This window comes from Heterodontus francisci, chromosome 1 (genome assembly GCF_036365525.1).
Source record: "Heterodontus francisci isolate sHetFra1 chromosome 1, sHetFra1.hap1, whole genome shotgun sequence".
NCBI classification, from domain to species: Eukaryota; Metazoa; Chordata; class Chondrichthyes; order Heterodontiformes; family Heterodontidae; genus Heterodontus; species Heterodontus francisci.
In genome coordinates, this window is record NC_090371.1 from 60,243,565 (window position 1) to 60,256,983 (window position 13,419).

General features: G+C 41.6%; 1 protein-coding gene across 1 annotated transcript in view; it reads left to right on the plus strand.

The window, feature by feature from the left end:
- The window catches only part of oacyl (O-acyltransferase like), a 72,548-nt gene that overhangs the window by 13,462 nt on the left and 45,667 nt on the right, over nucleotides 1-13,419 (plus strand). The window contains exons 8-10 of the mRNA XM_068058148.1: nucleotides 3,608-3,778; nucleotides 4,708-4,810; nucleotides 6,479-6,580. Coding sequence (XP_067914249.1) covers nucleotides 3,608-3,778; nucleotides 4,708-4,810; nucleotides 6,479-6,580 — 376 coding nt within the window. The remainder of the gene's footprint in view (nucleotides 1-3,607; nucleotides 3,779-4,707; nucleotides 4,811-6,478; nucleotides 6,581-13,419) is intronic.

The window sequence follows — 13,419 nt, forward strand, 5'->3', positions numbered from 1 at the left end:
GCAAGGACACTTACAGCTAACATGAATCCACAGGACTGCCAGAGGCAGTGACAGTAACAGTCAGATGATGCCTTAAACTTGCCTCTGCTTCTTTCCAGATGTGCTGCAATGTTAATTGTTGTATAGAATGGCAAAAAGTCACATCTACCAAGCCAACTCATTTAGTGTCACCTCCATTTTAGCAGCTATCAAAGAAGCTCAGGCCCTGGGCAGCTGCACCTTGGGTTTCCTTTCCTTTTAAGTGTTGCCTGTCACTTCTTAATGTTGTCTCCCTTCAACCTTGGCTGCTAAATGGGTTGAAATGATTTTTGAGCTTCTCCTAAATTGTCAAGGATTTTGACTGCAAATAAAAACAGAAAATGTTTGGAAACACTCAGCAGTTCAGGCAGCATCTGTGGAGAGAGAAAAGTTAACATTTCAGGTCGCTGAATTTTCATGGGAACTACCCTGTTCCAGCACCTCCTTTTAATTATCTAATTCTTTTCAATCTCACCTAGATTTAACTTTCTGATCCCACTACTAGCATGTTGGTACCAATGACAGATAAGAAGGGGGATGAGGTCCTGAAAGCAGATTTTAGGGAGCTAGGAAGGAGATTAAAAAACAGGACCTCAAAAACAGTAATTTCAGGATTACTCCCAGTCCCACATGAAAGTGAGCAAAGGAATAGGAGAACTGAGCGATTGAATTTGTGCCTGGAGAACTGGTGTAGGAGGGAGGGCATCAGATTTCTGAGGCATTGGGACCGGTTCTGGGGCAGGTGGGACCTGTACATGATGGATGGGTTGCATCTTAGGAAGACTGGGATGAATATCCTCGCAGGAAGATTTTCTACAACAGTATGTTGCTCGTCCAATGGGAAAGGAGGCACCGCTAGACCTGTTCCTTTGTAATGAGGTGGGCCAAGTGGATCAAGTATCAGTAGGAGAGCATTTAGGGGACAGTGATCATTGTATCATAATGTTTAGGTTGACTATGGAAAAGGACAAAGAACAATTCAGGGTAATAATATTTAACTAGGGGAAGGCCAACTTCAATGGGGTAAGAATGGAGCAGGGGCGAATAAATTGGAGTCAAAAGCTGGCAGGAAAGCCAATAGATGAACAATGGGCTACCTTCAAAGAAGTGATAATTTGGGTACAGTCAGGGCATGTTCCCTTGAAGGCGAAAGGTAGGGCAAACATATCCAGAGCTCCCTGGATGACAAAAGAGGTAGAGATTAAGATAAAGAAGAAAAAGAGTGCTTATGACAAATGCCAGGTAGAAAATACTATTGAGAATCAAGCTGAATATACAAGATCCAGAAGGGAAGTGAAAAAGCAAATTAGAGAAGCAAAGAAAGAACATGAAAAGAAACTGGCAGCTAGCATTAAAGGAAATCCCAAAGTTTTCTACAGGCATATTAATAGCAAAAGGGTGGTAAAAGGAGGAGTGGGGCCGATTAAGGACCAGAAATGGGATTTACACAGGAGGCAGAGGGCATAGCTGAGGTATTAAAAGAATACTTTGCATCCATCTTTACCAAGGAAGAAGATGCAACCCAGGCAATGTTGAAAGAGGAGGTAAGTCATACACGAGAGGGGTTTAAAATTGATAGAGGAAGTATTAGGCTGTCTGTACTTGCAGTGGTTAAAGCATCAAGACCAGATGAGACGCATCCAAGGATACTGAGGGAAGTGAGGGTGGAAATCGTAGAGGCACTGGCCATAATTTTTCAGTGTTACTTAGACTCAGGGATGGTGCCAGAGGACTGGAGAATTGCAAACGTTACACCCTTGTTCAAAAAATAGTGTAAAGATAAGCCCAGCAACTACAGGCCACAGTTTAACTTCATTAGTGGAAAATCTTCTTGAAAAATTCATTTTTCAGGGAACAGAGAGGGTTGACGAGGGCATTGCTGTTGATGTGGCGTACATGGACTTTCAAAAGGCATTTGATACAATGCCACATAACAGACTTGTGAGCAAACTTGTAGCTCATGGAATAAAAGGGATGGTAGCAACATGGATATTGGCTGAGTGACGGGAAACAAAGTGTAGTGGTTAATGGATGTTTTTTGGACGGGAGGAAGGTTTGTAGTGGAGTTCCCCAGGAATCAATGTTGGGACCCTTGCTTTTCCGGATATATATTAATGACCTAGACTTTGGTGTACAGGGCACAATTTCAAAGTTTGTAGATGATACAAAATTGGAAGCATTGTGAATTGTGAGGAGGATAGTGTAGAACTTCAAAAGGACATAGACAAGTTGGTGGAATGGGCAGACAGGTGGCACATGAAGTTCAATGCAGAGAAATGTGAAGTGATTCATTTTGGTAGGAACAGCATGGAGAGACAATATAAAATAAAGGGTACAATTCTAAAGGGGGTGCAGGAGCAGAGAGACCTCGGTGTATATGTGCATAAGTCATTGAAGGTGGCAGGACAGGTTGAGAGAGTGGTTAATAAAGCATGCAGTATCCTGAGCTTTATTAATAGGGGCATAGAGTACAAGAGCAAGGAAGTTATGTTGAACTTGTATAAGACACTAGTTCGGCCTCAGCTGGAGTATTGTGTCAGGTTATAGGCACCGCACTTTAAAAAAGATGTGAGGGAATTGGAGAGAGTACAGAAAAAATTCACAAGAATAATTCCAGGGATGAAGAATTTCAGTTATGAAGATAGATTTGGAGAAGTTAGGACTGTTTTCCTTGGAGAAGAGAAGGTTGAGAGGTGATTTGATAGAGGTATTCAAAATCATGAGGGGTCTGGACAGAGAGAAACTGTTCCCACTCGTAAAAGGATCGAGAATGAAAGGGCACAGATTTAAAGCATTTGGTAAGAGAAGCAAAAGTGACATGAGGAAAAACTTTTTCACATAGCGAGTGGTTAAGGTCTGGAATGCACTGCCTGAGAACGTGGTGGAGGCAGGTTCAATTGAAGCATTCAGAAGGGAATTAGACAGTTATATGAAAGGGAAGAATGTACAAGGTTACAGGGAGAAGGCTGGGGAATGGAACTGAGGGAATTGCTCTTTCAGAGAGCCAGTATGGACACAATGGACCAAATGGCCTCTTTCTGCACTGTAACGATTCTGTGATGTTTCATGCACACATCTAAATCTTCCCATTGAGCTACAAGGTGACAGAGGAAAATTGCATGCAAACAGCATGTTTTGCTTTCGATCAACTTTTCACCTGTTTTGATCATTCGGGAAAATTCAGTAAACTTTGTCTGAAATTTTTCAGTGTTTGACTATTAACGTATTCATTGTTTGTGCTTCATGTTTTGTTGAACTGAGTAACATTTCTTTTTCTAACTCTATTCTTAAACGCTTGATATATTTTGCAAAAGTCCAACATTTCTTCAAAGCTTTGTCACATATCCTTATCGCATAAGCTTTTTCCATTTCATTTAATCCATGTAATATTAAACCGACCAGTGACTCTCCAGTGGAAGCAGAGCATCAAGGAAGTTAAGATGAAGTGAAATGAAAAGAAAAAGAGAAATTGAATGGAACAATAACTCTTTAGATAGATATAACTGGAGTGTTGCAGTAATTTGCTGATATTCATGACTGTACTTTTTTTATTTTATAAATTTTTTTCCATGTTATTTGGTCTTTCCAGGATTCTTCAATTGGATGCTAACAAGTTTTGCCATACAAAGGAGTGTCCCTGCCTTGTTATCCACTGAGCGCATTGCGGGAACCTATCCAGTGATAAATGGGATCCGGGTCCTGAGTTTACTATGGATAATTTCAGGACATGTCTGCCATTTCATTTTATTCAATAATCTAGGTAAAGCAGACTATATTAAGCATTATCTGTGCTTGCGTGCATCTTTTCCATATTTTATTTTTGTTTGTTTTGCAAGATGAAGGGGAAGTTTACTGGAAAAATATTAATGGAACTCTTTATTTAAAAAGGTTGCGTTGTCAGGTTGTACCTCCAGTTTACAAACGTTCCTTGTAAGGCATGTATTGGTGTTGACAGAGCGCAGACATAAGTACAAAGTTCACAGTTTCCACACACAGAAGGAATATTTTTCCCCACCAATTAATTGATATCTGTAATTGAATCCTAGGAAAAGCAATTAAATCCTTTAACAGTAGCTCAGACAAATATCTATTTCAGACATTGAAGGTTATCAAAATAAAGAAAGATACAGATTATCATCCACTCTAGGGAGCTTCAGCGATAATTTTCTGTGTTGTGCTTCTGATGTGGAGCAGTATATTATTATTGGATATGGAAGATCATGAGCCCTTATGTAGCCGACTTGATTTTCTGCACATTTAATGTGATTTTTTCCATGCTTGCTACTCTGAGCCCAGAGCACAAGAGCAGAAAATTTGTCCCATGATGTTCATGTGCTGCTGGAACTGAGAATATTTATCTGCAGAATAGGATTTGCAGGATTAAATAACATGTTTTGTAAAGCTAGAATTCTTCAATAACTTTGGGGACTGGAGAAAAAATTCCCAGAAATTTATATTCTTGAAGGCTGTATTTGCTGTTCTCAGCAGATTGAGTGGGCTGGGTACAATCCTTGATAGGGTAAAATATACCGGGCAATGCAAGTCAAACGGCCATACTTTCTTATCTTTATACTAAGCAAATAGTTAATGCTGTGTGCTTACAAAGCACATAAAATATTGTACATTTAACACATTTGCTATTTCCAGTTTTAAAATTTCAAACTTTTGTTTTTTTTCCATTTCTTTTAGATAATCCATTACAGTGGTTGGTGTCTGTCCCAAACAATATCCTTTATATTTTTTGTCTTGGTGGCCCTTTCTATTTGGCAGTGGATACCTTTTTTCTAATTAGGTGAGTTAAAAAGCCTCATGGCAACATGCAGAAGACAACACAGTTAATCTGTGATATAACTTTTATTGCTTTTGCACCCACTTTCCCAAAAACAATCACTAGACAACCAACAGGAGATGTTCAGGAACTGACGTGGGAAAGAAGAAGAATTTGGTATGATTAATAATCGTTCACTAAACATTTCCTGCCAATATGCTATCACTAAACCAATCAAGTATTGGGATCTTCAAAGGTGTTTGACACTAAGCTGAAAGAAATTAGTTTAACATTGTATGGATCACTGGAGAGGGCACAGTTTGAATTTTACATGAAATTTTCAACACAAAATCCGAGAAAAAAACTACACTGCAGCTGCATTCTGTTTCTAAATTGGGAGATTGTGTCGAATGCCTGACATTTTAGTGATGTTGTGCAGCAATGTATTAGTTTCGCTGGCAATCTGATGGTGATTCAGACTGGCTGTGGCTTCAGACCAGCAAATTCTTTTTATTTTTTGAGGGTGATGGGAATTGAATACATTTTCTCTGAGTACATCCTACTGCTATGAAGCTGGATGAACAGTTTAGTCCAGGGACAAGCCATTGATGTTCTAAACCAGCCCCTAGGAAGTGCACAAGACTTGTCCAATGATGAGTCTCTCTCAAAAATTTCCCTTTCACTGTGGAAAAGCACAAGTTCTCTGCTTAGCATCTGAGATTCTGAGGAGTGTGGAGGAAATAAGGAAAGAATCAAATCTGGCCAATGGTTGATAGGACAGGGTAATTTCAGCCAAAATGTAACATAAAGGAAAAGAGACCACTAAATGCACGCAGGGGGACAAAATTCCACAGGGAACACCCCGTGGTGTAAAGGCCAGGATGTGCCTGCCAGTAATCTGTGCTTGATTCCACCAAACTCTGAGGGCAGAGACAGGTCACTTTATTTAAATAATGCTAGTGGGTGCTATCACTGCTAGGAGCAGATCTTGAACGCCCACCAGACAAGGAATATTGCTTAATGTGTCACAGGCTAGCTCCCCAAAGAAACATCCTGTATGTGGCCAATCGGCCTCTTACAAAACTTTAAGTTCTAAAACCTTTGGGATCCGGGTCATTTCCCAGGCTTGGACACACAGATGGGCTCCACTTCCAGAAAAGCTTTCTCTCACCTGGTGTACTAAACTGCCACTCTTTTGCCATCTGGAATCTTCCAGTTGGGGGACCCTCTCCTGGATACCTCCCCTCTGACACAGCTGATTTTGTGTTGAGCAGTTTCAGACTGGCAAAGAAGGCTATGTCCTGATGTATCTAGGCCTTTGCCTATATCTTGGCCCATGCACTTCACTCTTTCCAGCCTAATGCTGTGAGTGAAATGTAAGGACAATGGGTTTTAGGGTCAGACAACATAAAAAGCCAAAATAATTCATTACGATCTGGGCAATTGATGCAGAATAAAAAGCCAATGGTGGGAAGAAATTGTGGCCAAAGCATACCTTAAATAGTAAATAATAAATAGTTGCCTCATGTGCAAGTATATTACATTTAAGACTGAACAAGGTGAGGTGACAGCCTGTAAAATTAGATACTATAGCATTAGGAATAGTAATTTTCATAATCAAGAATGACTCTGCTAGGTTTAATAGAAAAGACTGACTGTGAAAATGCCAATTTGTCTTATGATCTCTTTCAGTGGTTTGCTGAGTGCAAAAACACTATTAAACATGCACCATCAACCTGAGCAAGGACTGACCTTCAAAATTCTAAAGGATTATGTGATTAGGAGATTACAAAGGTAAGATGTTGTTTAATGTCATTTGCCAGCTAAAATTTGTTTTAGCACAAAATCTGGGTTGATACATCAGCAAGTACTGCACTGTTGGAGCTCCGCCTTTTGACTGAGACATTAAACCAAGGCCCTGTCTGCCTCTCAAATGGATATAGTAGATGCCTTGGCACTATTCAAAGAAGTGCAGGCCAATGTTTATCCCTGAACCAACATCACTAAAAGAGATTACCTAATTGGCTGAAAAGTGCTTTGGAACCTCCTGAGATCATGAAAGGCACTATATAAATGCAAACCTTTCTTCTTTCTTTCTTACCTTGTCTGTTCTCCTTCTCTACTGTTATATTAAACTTGCCAGTTTCCTGCATTATTGGCCTTGGCTCATCACTTAAATTTCTTAATTTAAAAAAATGCAATGTCGCTGAGTGTCAGTACAGTGTTGGAAGTAACTGTTCAACAGGAGCAAATGTGAACCATGATGTTAGAGCAAACAATGCAGCAGTGGTGTACTCTTGCCTCTGAGCAGGAGGTTATGAGTTCAAACCCTAAACACAAAATCTAAGCTGACCCTTCAGTGCAGTACTGTGGGAGTGATGCACTGTTGGAAGTGCCATCTTTTGGGTGAGACAGTGAATTGAAGCCTTGTCTGCACAAGTAGGTTTAAAAGATTCCATGGCACTCAACAAAGGACAGGGTAGTTTTCCTAATGTGCCAGTCAACATTTATCACTCAAACAACACCAAAACAGATTAACTAGTCATTTACCTCATTACTATTTGTGGAACCTAGCTGTGTGCAAATTGGCTGCCACATTTCGTACAAAACAACAATGATTACACTTCAAAAGTAATTAATTGGTTGTAAAGCACTTTGGCTACTAATTGTTGGATGTTCATAATGGCTCCAGTAGCAACTTGAAATGACTCAGGAAAATTAAAGTTGTCAACAGTTACCACTTTAACAGCCACAGCAGATCTGCTCACAGCGCATAGAATAATTTGGTAAGGGCATAACTCTATGATGCCATCCCCAGTGAATTTGCAGGCCCTCTTCAGAAAAGTGGAGGTATGTGGATCTTTGCCTGTATACTCCTGCAGAGATACTGGTGGGTAGGTGCAGCCTGATGCACTTGGAATCTCTACGCTCCTCCTCTTCATTCACCAAAGAGATAGACATTCCCAGTGGAAACCCACAGTAGCACTATTACAGTAGGAATAGAATATGTAGCACCAGGAACAAAATAGAGACATAGAGTCAAAGAACAAAGAACAGTACAGCACAGGAATAGGCCATTCAGCCCTCCAAGCCTGCGCTGATCTTGATGCCTGCCTAAACTAAAACCTTCTGCACTTCCAGGGACCGTATCCCTCTATTCCCATCCTATTCATGTATTTGTCAAGATGCCTCTTAAACGTCATTATCGTACCTGCTTCCACCATCTCCCCCGGCAGCAAGTTCCAGGCACTCACCACCCTCTGTGTAAAGAACTTGCCTCGCACATCCCTTCTAAACTTTGCCCCTCTCACCTTAAACCTATGTCCCCTAGTAACTGACTCTTACACCCTGGGAAAAAGCTTCTGACTATCCACTCTGTCCATGCCGCTTATAACTTTGTAAACCTCTATCATGTCACCCCTCCACCTCCGTTGTTCCAGTGAAAATAATCCGAGTTTATCCAACCTCTCCTCATAGCTAATGCCCTCTTGACCAGGCAACATCCTGGTAAACCTCTTCTGTACCCTCCAAAGCCTCCACATCCTTCTGGTAGTGTGGCGACCAGAATTGCACACAATATTCTAAGTGTGGCCTAACTAAAGTTCTGTACAGCTGCAGCATGACTTGCCAATTTTTATACTCTATGCCCCGACTGATGAAGGCAAGCATGCCGTATGCCTTCTTGACTACCTTATCCACCTGCGTTGTCACTTTCAGTGACCTGTGGACCTGTACGCCCAGATCTCTCTGCCTGTCAATACTCCTAAGGGTTCTACCATTTACTGTATACTTCTCACCTGCATTAGATCTTCCAAAATGCATTACCTCACATTTGTCCGGATTAAACTCCATCTGCCATTTTTCTGCCCAAGTCTCCAACCGATCTATATCCTGCTGTATCCTCTGACAATCCTCATCACTATCCGCAACTCCACCAACCATAGAGTCATAGTGACATTACGGCACAGAAGGAGGCAATTTGGCCCATTGAGTCCATGCCGGCTTCTGTAGAGCAATCCAGTCAGTCCCATTCCCCCCATTCTATCCCTGTAACCCTGAAAATTTATTTCCCTCAAGTGCCCATCCAAATTCCTTTTGAAATCATTAATTATCTCTGCTTCTACCACCCTCATATGCAATGAGTGGGGTAAAAAGGTTCATCCTCACTTCTCCCCTGCATCTCTTGTCCAAAATCTTAAATCTGTGTCCCCTAGTCTTGGTACCATCAGCTGATGGGAACAGCTTTTCTTTATCTACCTTATCTAAACCTGTCATAATCGTGTACATCTCGATCAATTCTTCCCTCAATCTCCTTTGCTGTATGGAGAAGAACCAGTTTCTCCAATCTCACCTCAAAGCTATAATCCCTTATCCGTGTGTTACGGACAGATGGGAAATGATAGGCATGGTTTCACTCTTCACCTCTCAACAGAAAAAAAAACAGTGTATTTTCTTAGAATTATTTTTAAATTTGAGCGTTTTAATGATCGATAAACAGTTAAAGGGCAAGTTTTCTCATAGGTTTAAAGAAAGATCAATATTAATAAAACAATACCTGAAAATATTTGTAACTTCACCCATTCACATACACACACATGCACAAACACAAGAAAAGATTAAAAGATAGCATGCATTTAGGTCTAATGGTTTGAAAAAAGAGTTTATTATGTAACTTTGCTGTTTCCTTGGGAGGAAGATTTTTAAAATGGTGCAGGCCTGTTTTGCCTTTTCCCTGCTTCACTGACGCCAAACTTTGGAAAGTTTCAGGTGGGGGGATGCTTTGTAGCAGACTTCTTTAGTTAATTCTTTAGTTTGCCAGTTCAATGGCAAAAAATCCTGTTACAATTTCTCAGGCAGGGAGTTTCAAGGTCATCTTTCATCTCTGTCTCTAGGTAGTTTAAAGATGGTATTCTGGCAGGGTCCTTCTTCTTGCTGGGATGGGTCTCTCTTCCTTCTGGTTTCTGGCTTTCTGCACAGAAAATGTCTCTTTTATTAAAAACTCCTTATCAGTGACTTCGTTTCTGTTGGGTGACCAAAGTTTCTCTCCCATTGTGTTCTCATGAATGGTGTTTGCTGGTGTGGCCATTGTTAGACAATGGGTTTGGATGTTGCTCATCTCTATGCCATCTTGATAAAGTGGTGTTTTTTCACACCCATTATCCTGAGTTTGAGTCTGGAGTCTCTATCTCTTCAAAGTCATTGTTAACCCAACTGTTGAAGAGAGGTAGCCACAAACATTTAATGAGTCATTTACATTTATAATGCTTTCTTAAACACATGACCAGACATGATGATTGGTTCAGGGTTCCAGCAGTAACCATGTGTATTTAAAGTACAAGAGAGGTCACCTGACCTCCTACTCCATCTTGTTTTCCAGCAAAAGGTGTCCGTTTTGAGTTTAATTCATCGGTTCATTTTATAGTTCATAATTTCTCCTTGCGTGAGCATGACATCTGGAACCATTCTGGTAAATCTCCTCTGCACCCTCTCAAGGATCCTCACATCCTTCCTAAAGTGTGGTGACCAGAACTGGACACAATATTCTAATTGTGGCCAAACCAGAGCTTTATAAAGGTTCAGCATAACTTCCCTGCTTTGGTACTCCACACCTCTCTTTATGAATCTCAAGATCCCATATGCTTTGCTTAAAATCTCTTTCAATACGTCCTGCCATCTCCAAGGATCAGTGCACATGGACCCCAAGGACCCTCTGTCCCTGTACACTCTTTAGAACTGTGCCATTACGTCTATATTGCCTCTCCCTATCCCTTCTGTCAAAATGCATCACCTCACACTTCTCTATATGAAATTATATCTGTCACTTGTCTGCCCATTCTGCTAGCCTATCTATGTCCTGCAGCAGTCGATTTGTATTATCCTCACACCTCCAAATTTGGTATCTTTGGTGCATTTTGAAATTTTACTCTATATTTCAATATCCAAGTCATTTATATATATCAAAAAAGTAGTGGTCCTAGCACTGAGGAACACCAACGTCTACCATCCTCCAGTCTGAAAAATAACCATTTAACATGACTCACTATTTTCTGTCCTTAAGCCAAATTTTTTATCCTAGCTGACCGTGATCTCCTATTCCATAAGCTTCAATTTTGTTAACCAGCCTTTTATGTGGTACTTTGTCAAACACTTTCTTAAGATCCATATAGACAACATCCATTGCCTTTCCTTCATCAATCATCTCTGTTACTTCATCAAAAATTTCAATTAGATTCATCAAGCACGATCTGCCTTTTACAAAGCCGTGCTGGCTCTCCCTAAGTAACTCAAACATCTCCAAGTGCCTGTTGAGTTTTTTCCCTGATTATTGTGTCCAAAACCTTACTCAGCACTAATGTTAAATTCACTGAGCTGTAGTTACTAGGAATGTCCTTACACCCTTTCTTGAATAAGGGTGTCACATTAACCACTTTTCAATCCTCCGTATCCTGGGAAGATTGGAAGATTATCCAAGCCTTTCCGTTATCTCCACCCCCACTTCCTTTAGCAACCTCGGATGCAAGCCATCCAGACCAGGTGACTGATCCACTCTAAGCATAGCCAGCTTTTCTAGTACATCCTGCCAATCAATTTTCAACCCATCCATTACCACTACCATCTCTGCTTCAACCAATATTTTATCAGCATCCATTTCTTAGTAAACACCCATACAAAGTAGTCATAAAGCAATCTAGCCTTGCCTTGTGTCTCTACGTATATATCACCCTAATAAGCCCCACCCCACCTCTTACTACCTGCTTACCTTTTACATGCCAGTAGAAAATTTTTGGGTTCCCCTTTATGTTAAGTGCCAACTGATCTAATATTCACACTTTGCCAAGTTTATTTTCCTCTTCGCTTCCACTCTCATCTTATTGTATTTGGCCTGGTTCTCGTGTGAAGAATTCACCTGACATGCATCACACACCCTCTTTCTTTGGTTTCATTATATTGTCTATCGCCCTCATCATCCAAGGAACCCTGGCTTTGGTTTCCCTACCTTTTGCCCTTGTTGAAATGTACCTAGCCTGAAACATTTTCTCGTTAAAGGTCACTCATTACTTAGTTACTGTTATTAATATCAGCCTTTGGTTGCATTTTACCTTGGCTAGATCTCCCCTCATCCCGTTGAAGTTAACCCTCTTCCAAATTAGAAGTTCTACCATAGATTGTTCCTCGCTCTTCTCCATTACTAATCTAAACCTTATGTTACGATGATCCCTCTTACACAAGTCCTCCCCCACAGACACTTGGTCCACTTGGCCCATGTAATTTCACAGCACCAGATGCAGCAATGCCTCCTTCCTTGTTGAGTTGAGAACATACTGGGAGTTCTACCCTGCAATGTGGAAAATTGCCCAGGTATGTTCTGTACACAAAGCAAAACAAAAAGTCCAACCCGGCCAATTACCGCCCCATCAGCCTACTCTCAATCATCAGTAAAGTGATGGACGGTGTCATCAACAGTGCCATCAAGCGGCACTTGCTTAGTAATAACCTGCTCAGTGACGCTCAGTTTGGGTTCCGCCAGGGCCACTCAGCTCCTGACCTCATTACAGCCTTGGTTCAAACATGGACAAAAGAGCTGAACTCAAGAGATGAGGTGAGAGTGACTGCCCTTGACATCAAGGCAGCATTTGACCGAGTATGGCATCAAGGAGCCTTAGCAAAACTGAGGTCAATGGGAATCAGGAGGAAAACCCTCTGCTGTCTGGAGTCATACCTAGCGCAAAGGAAGATGGTTGTGGTTGTTGGAGGTCAATCATCTGAGCTCCAGGACATCACTGCAGGAGTTCCTCAGGGTAGTGTCCTGGGCCCAACCATCTTCAGCTGCTTCATCAATGACCTTCCTTCAATCATAAAGTCAGAAGTGGGGATGTTCGCTGATGATTGCACAATGTTCAGCACCATTCGTGACTCCTCAGATACTGAAGCAGTCCATGTAGAAATGCAGCAAGACCTGGACAATATCCAGGCTTGGGCTGATAAGTGGCAAGTAACATTCGCGCCACACAAGTGCCAGGCAATAACCATCTCCAACAAGAGAGAATCTAACCATCTCCCCTTGACATTCAATGGCATTACCATCGCTGAATCTCCCACGATCAACATCCTAGGGGCTACCATTGACCAGAAACTTAACCGGAGTAGCCATATAAATACCGTGGCTACAAGAGCAGGTCAGAGGCTAAGAATCCTGAGGCGAGTAACTCGCCTCCTGACTCCTCAAAGCCTGTCCACCATCGGCAAGGCACAAGTCAGGAGTGTGATGGAATATTCTCCGCTTTCCTGGATGGGTGCAGCTCCAACAACACTCAAGAAGCTCGACACCATCCAGGACAAAGCAGCCCGCTTGATTGGCACCCCATCTACAAACATTCACTCCCTCCACCACCAAAGCACAGTGGCAGCAGTGTGTACCATCTACAAGATGCACTGCAGCAATGCACCAAGGCTCCTCAGACAGCACCTTCCAAACCCGCGATCTCTACCAACTAGAAGGGCAAGGGCAGCAAATACATGGGAACACCACCACCTGCAAGTTCCCCTCCAAGTCACACAACATCCTGACTTGGAACTATATCGCCGTTCCTTCATTGTCGCTGGGTCAAAATCCTGAAACTCCCTTCCTAACA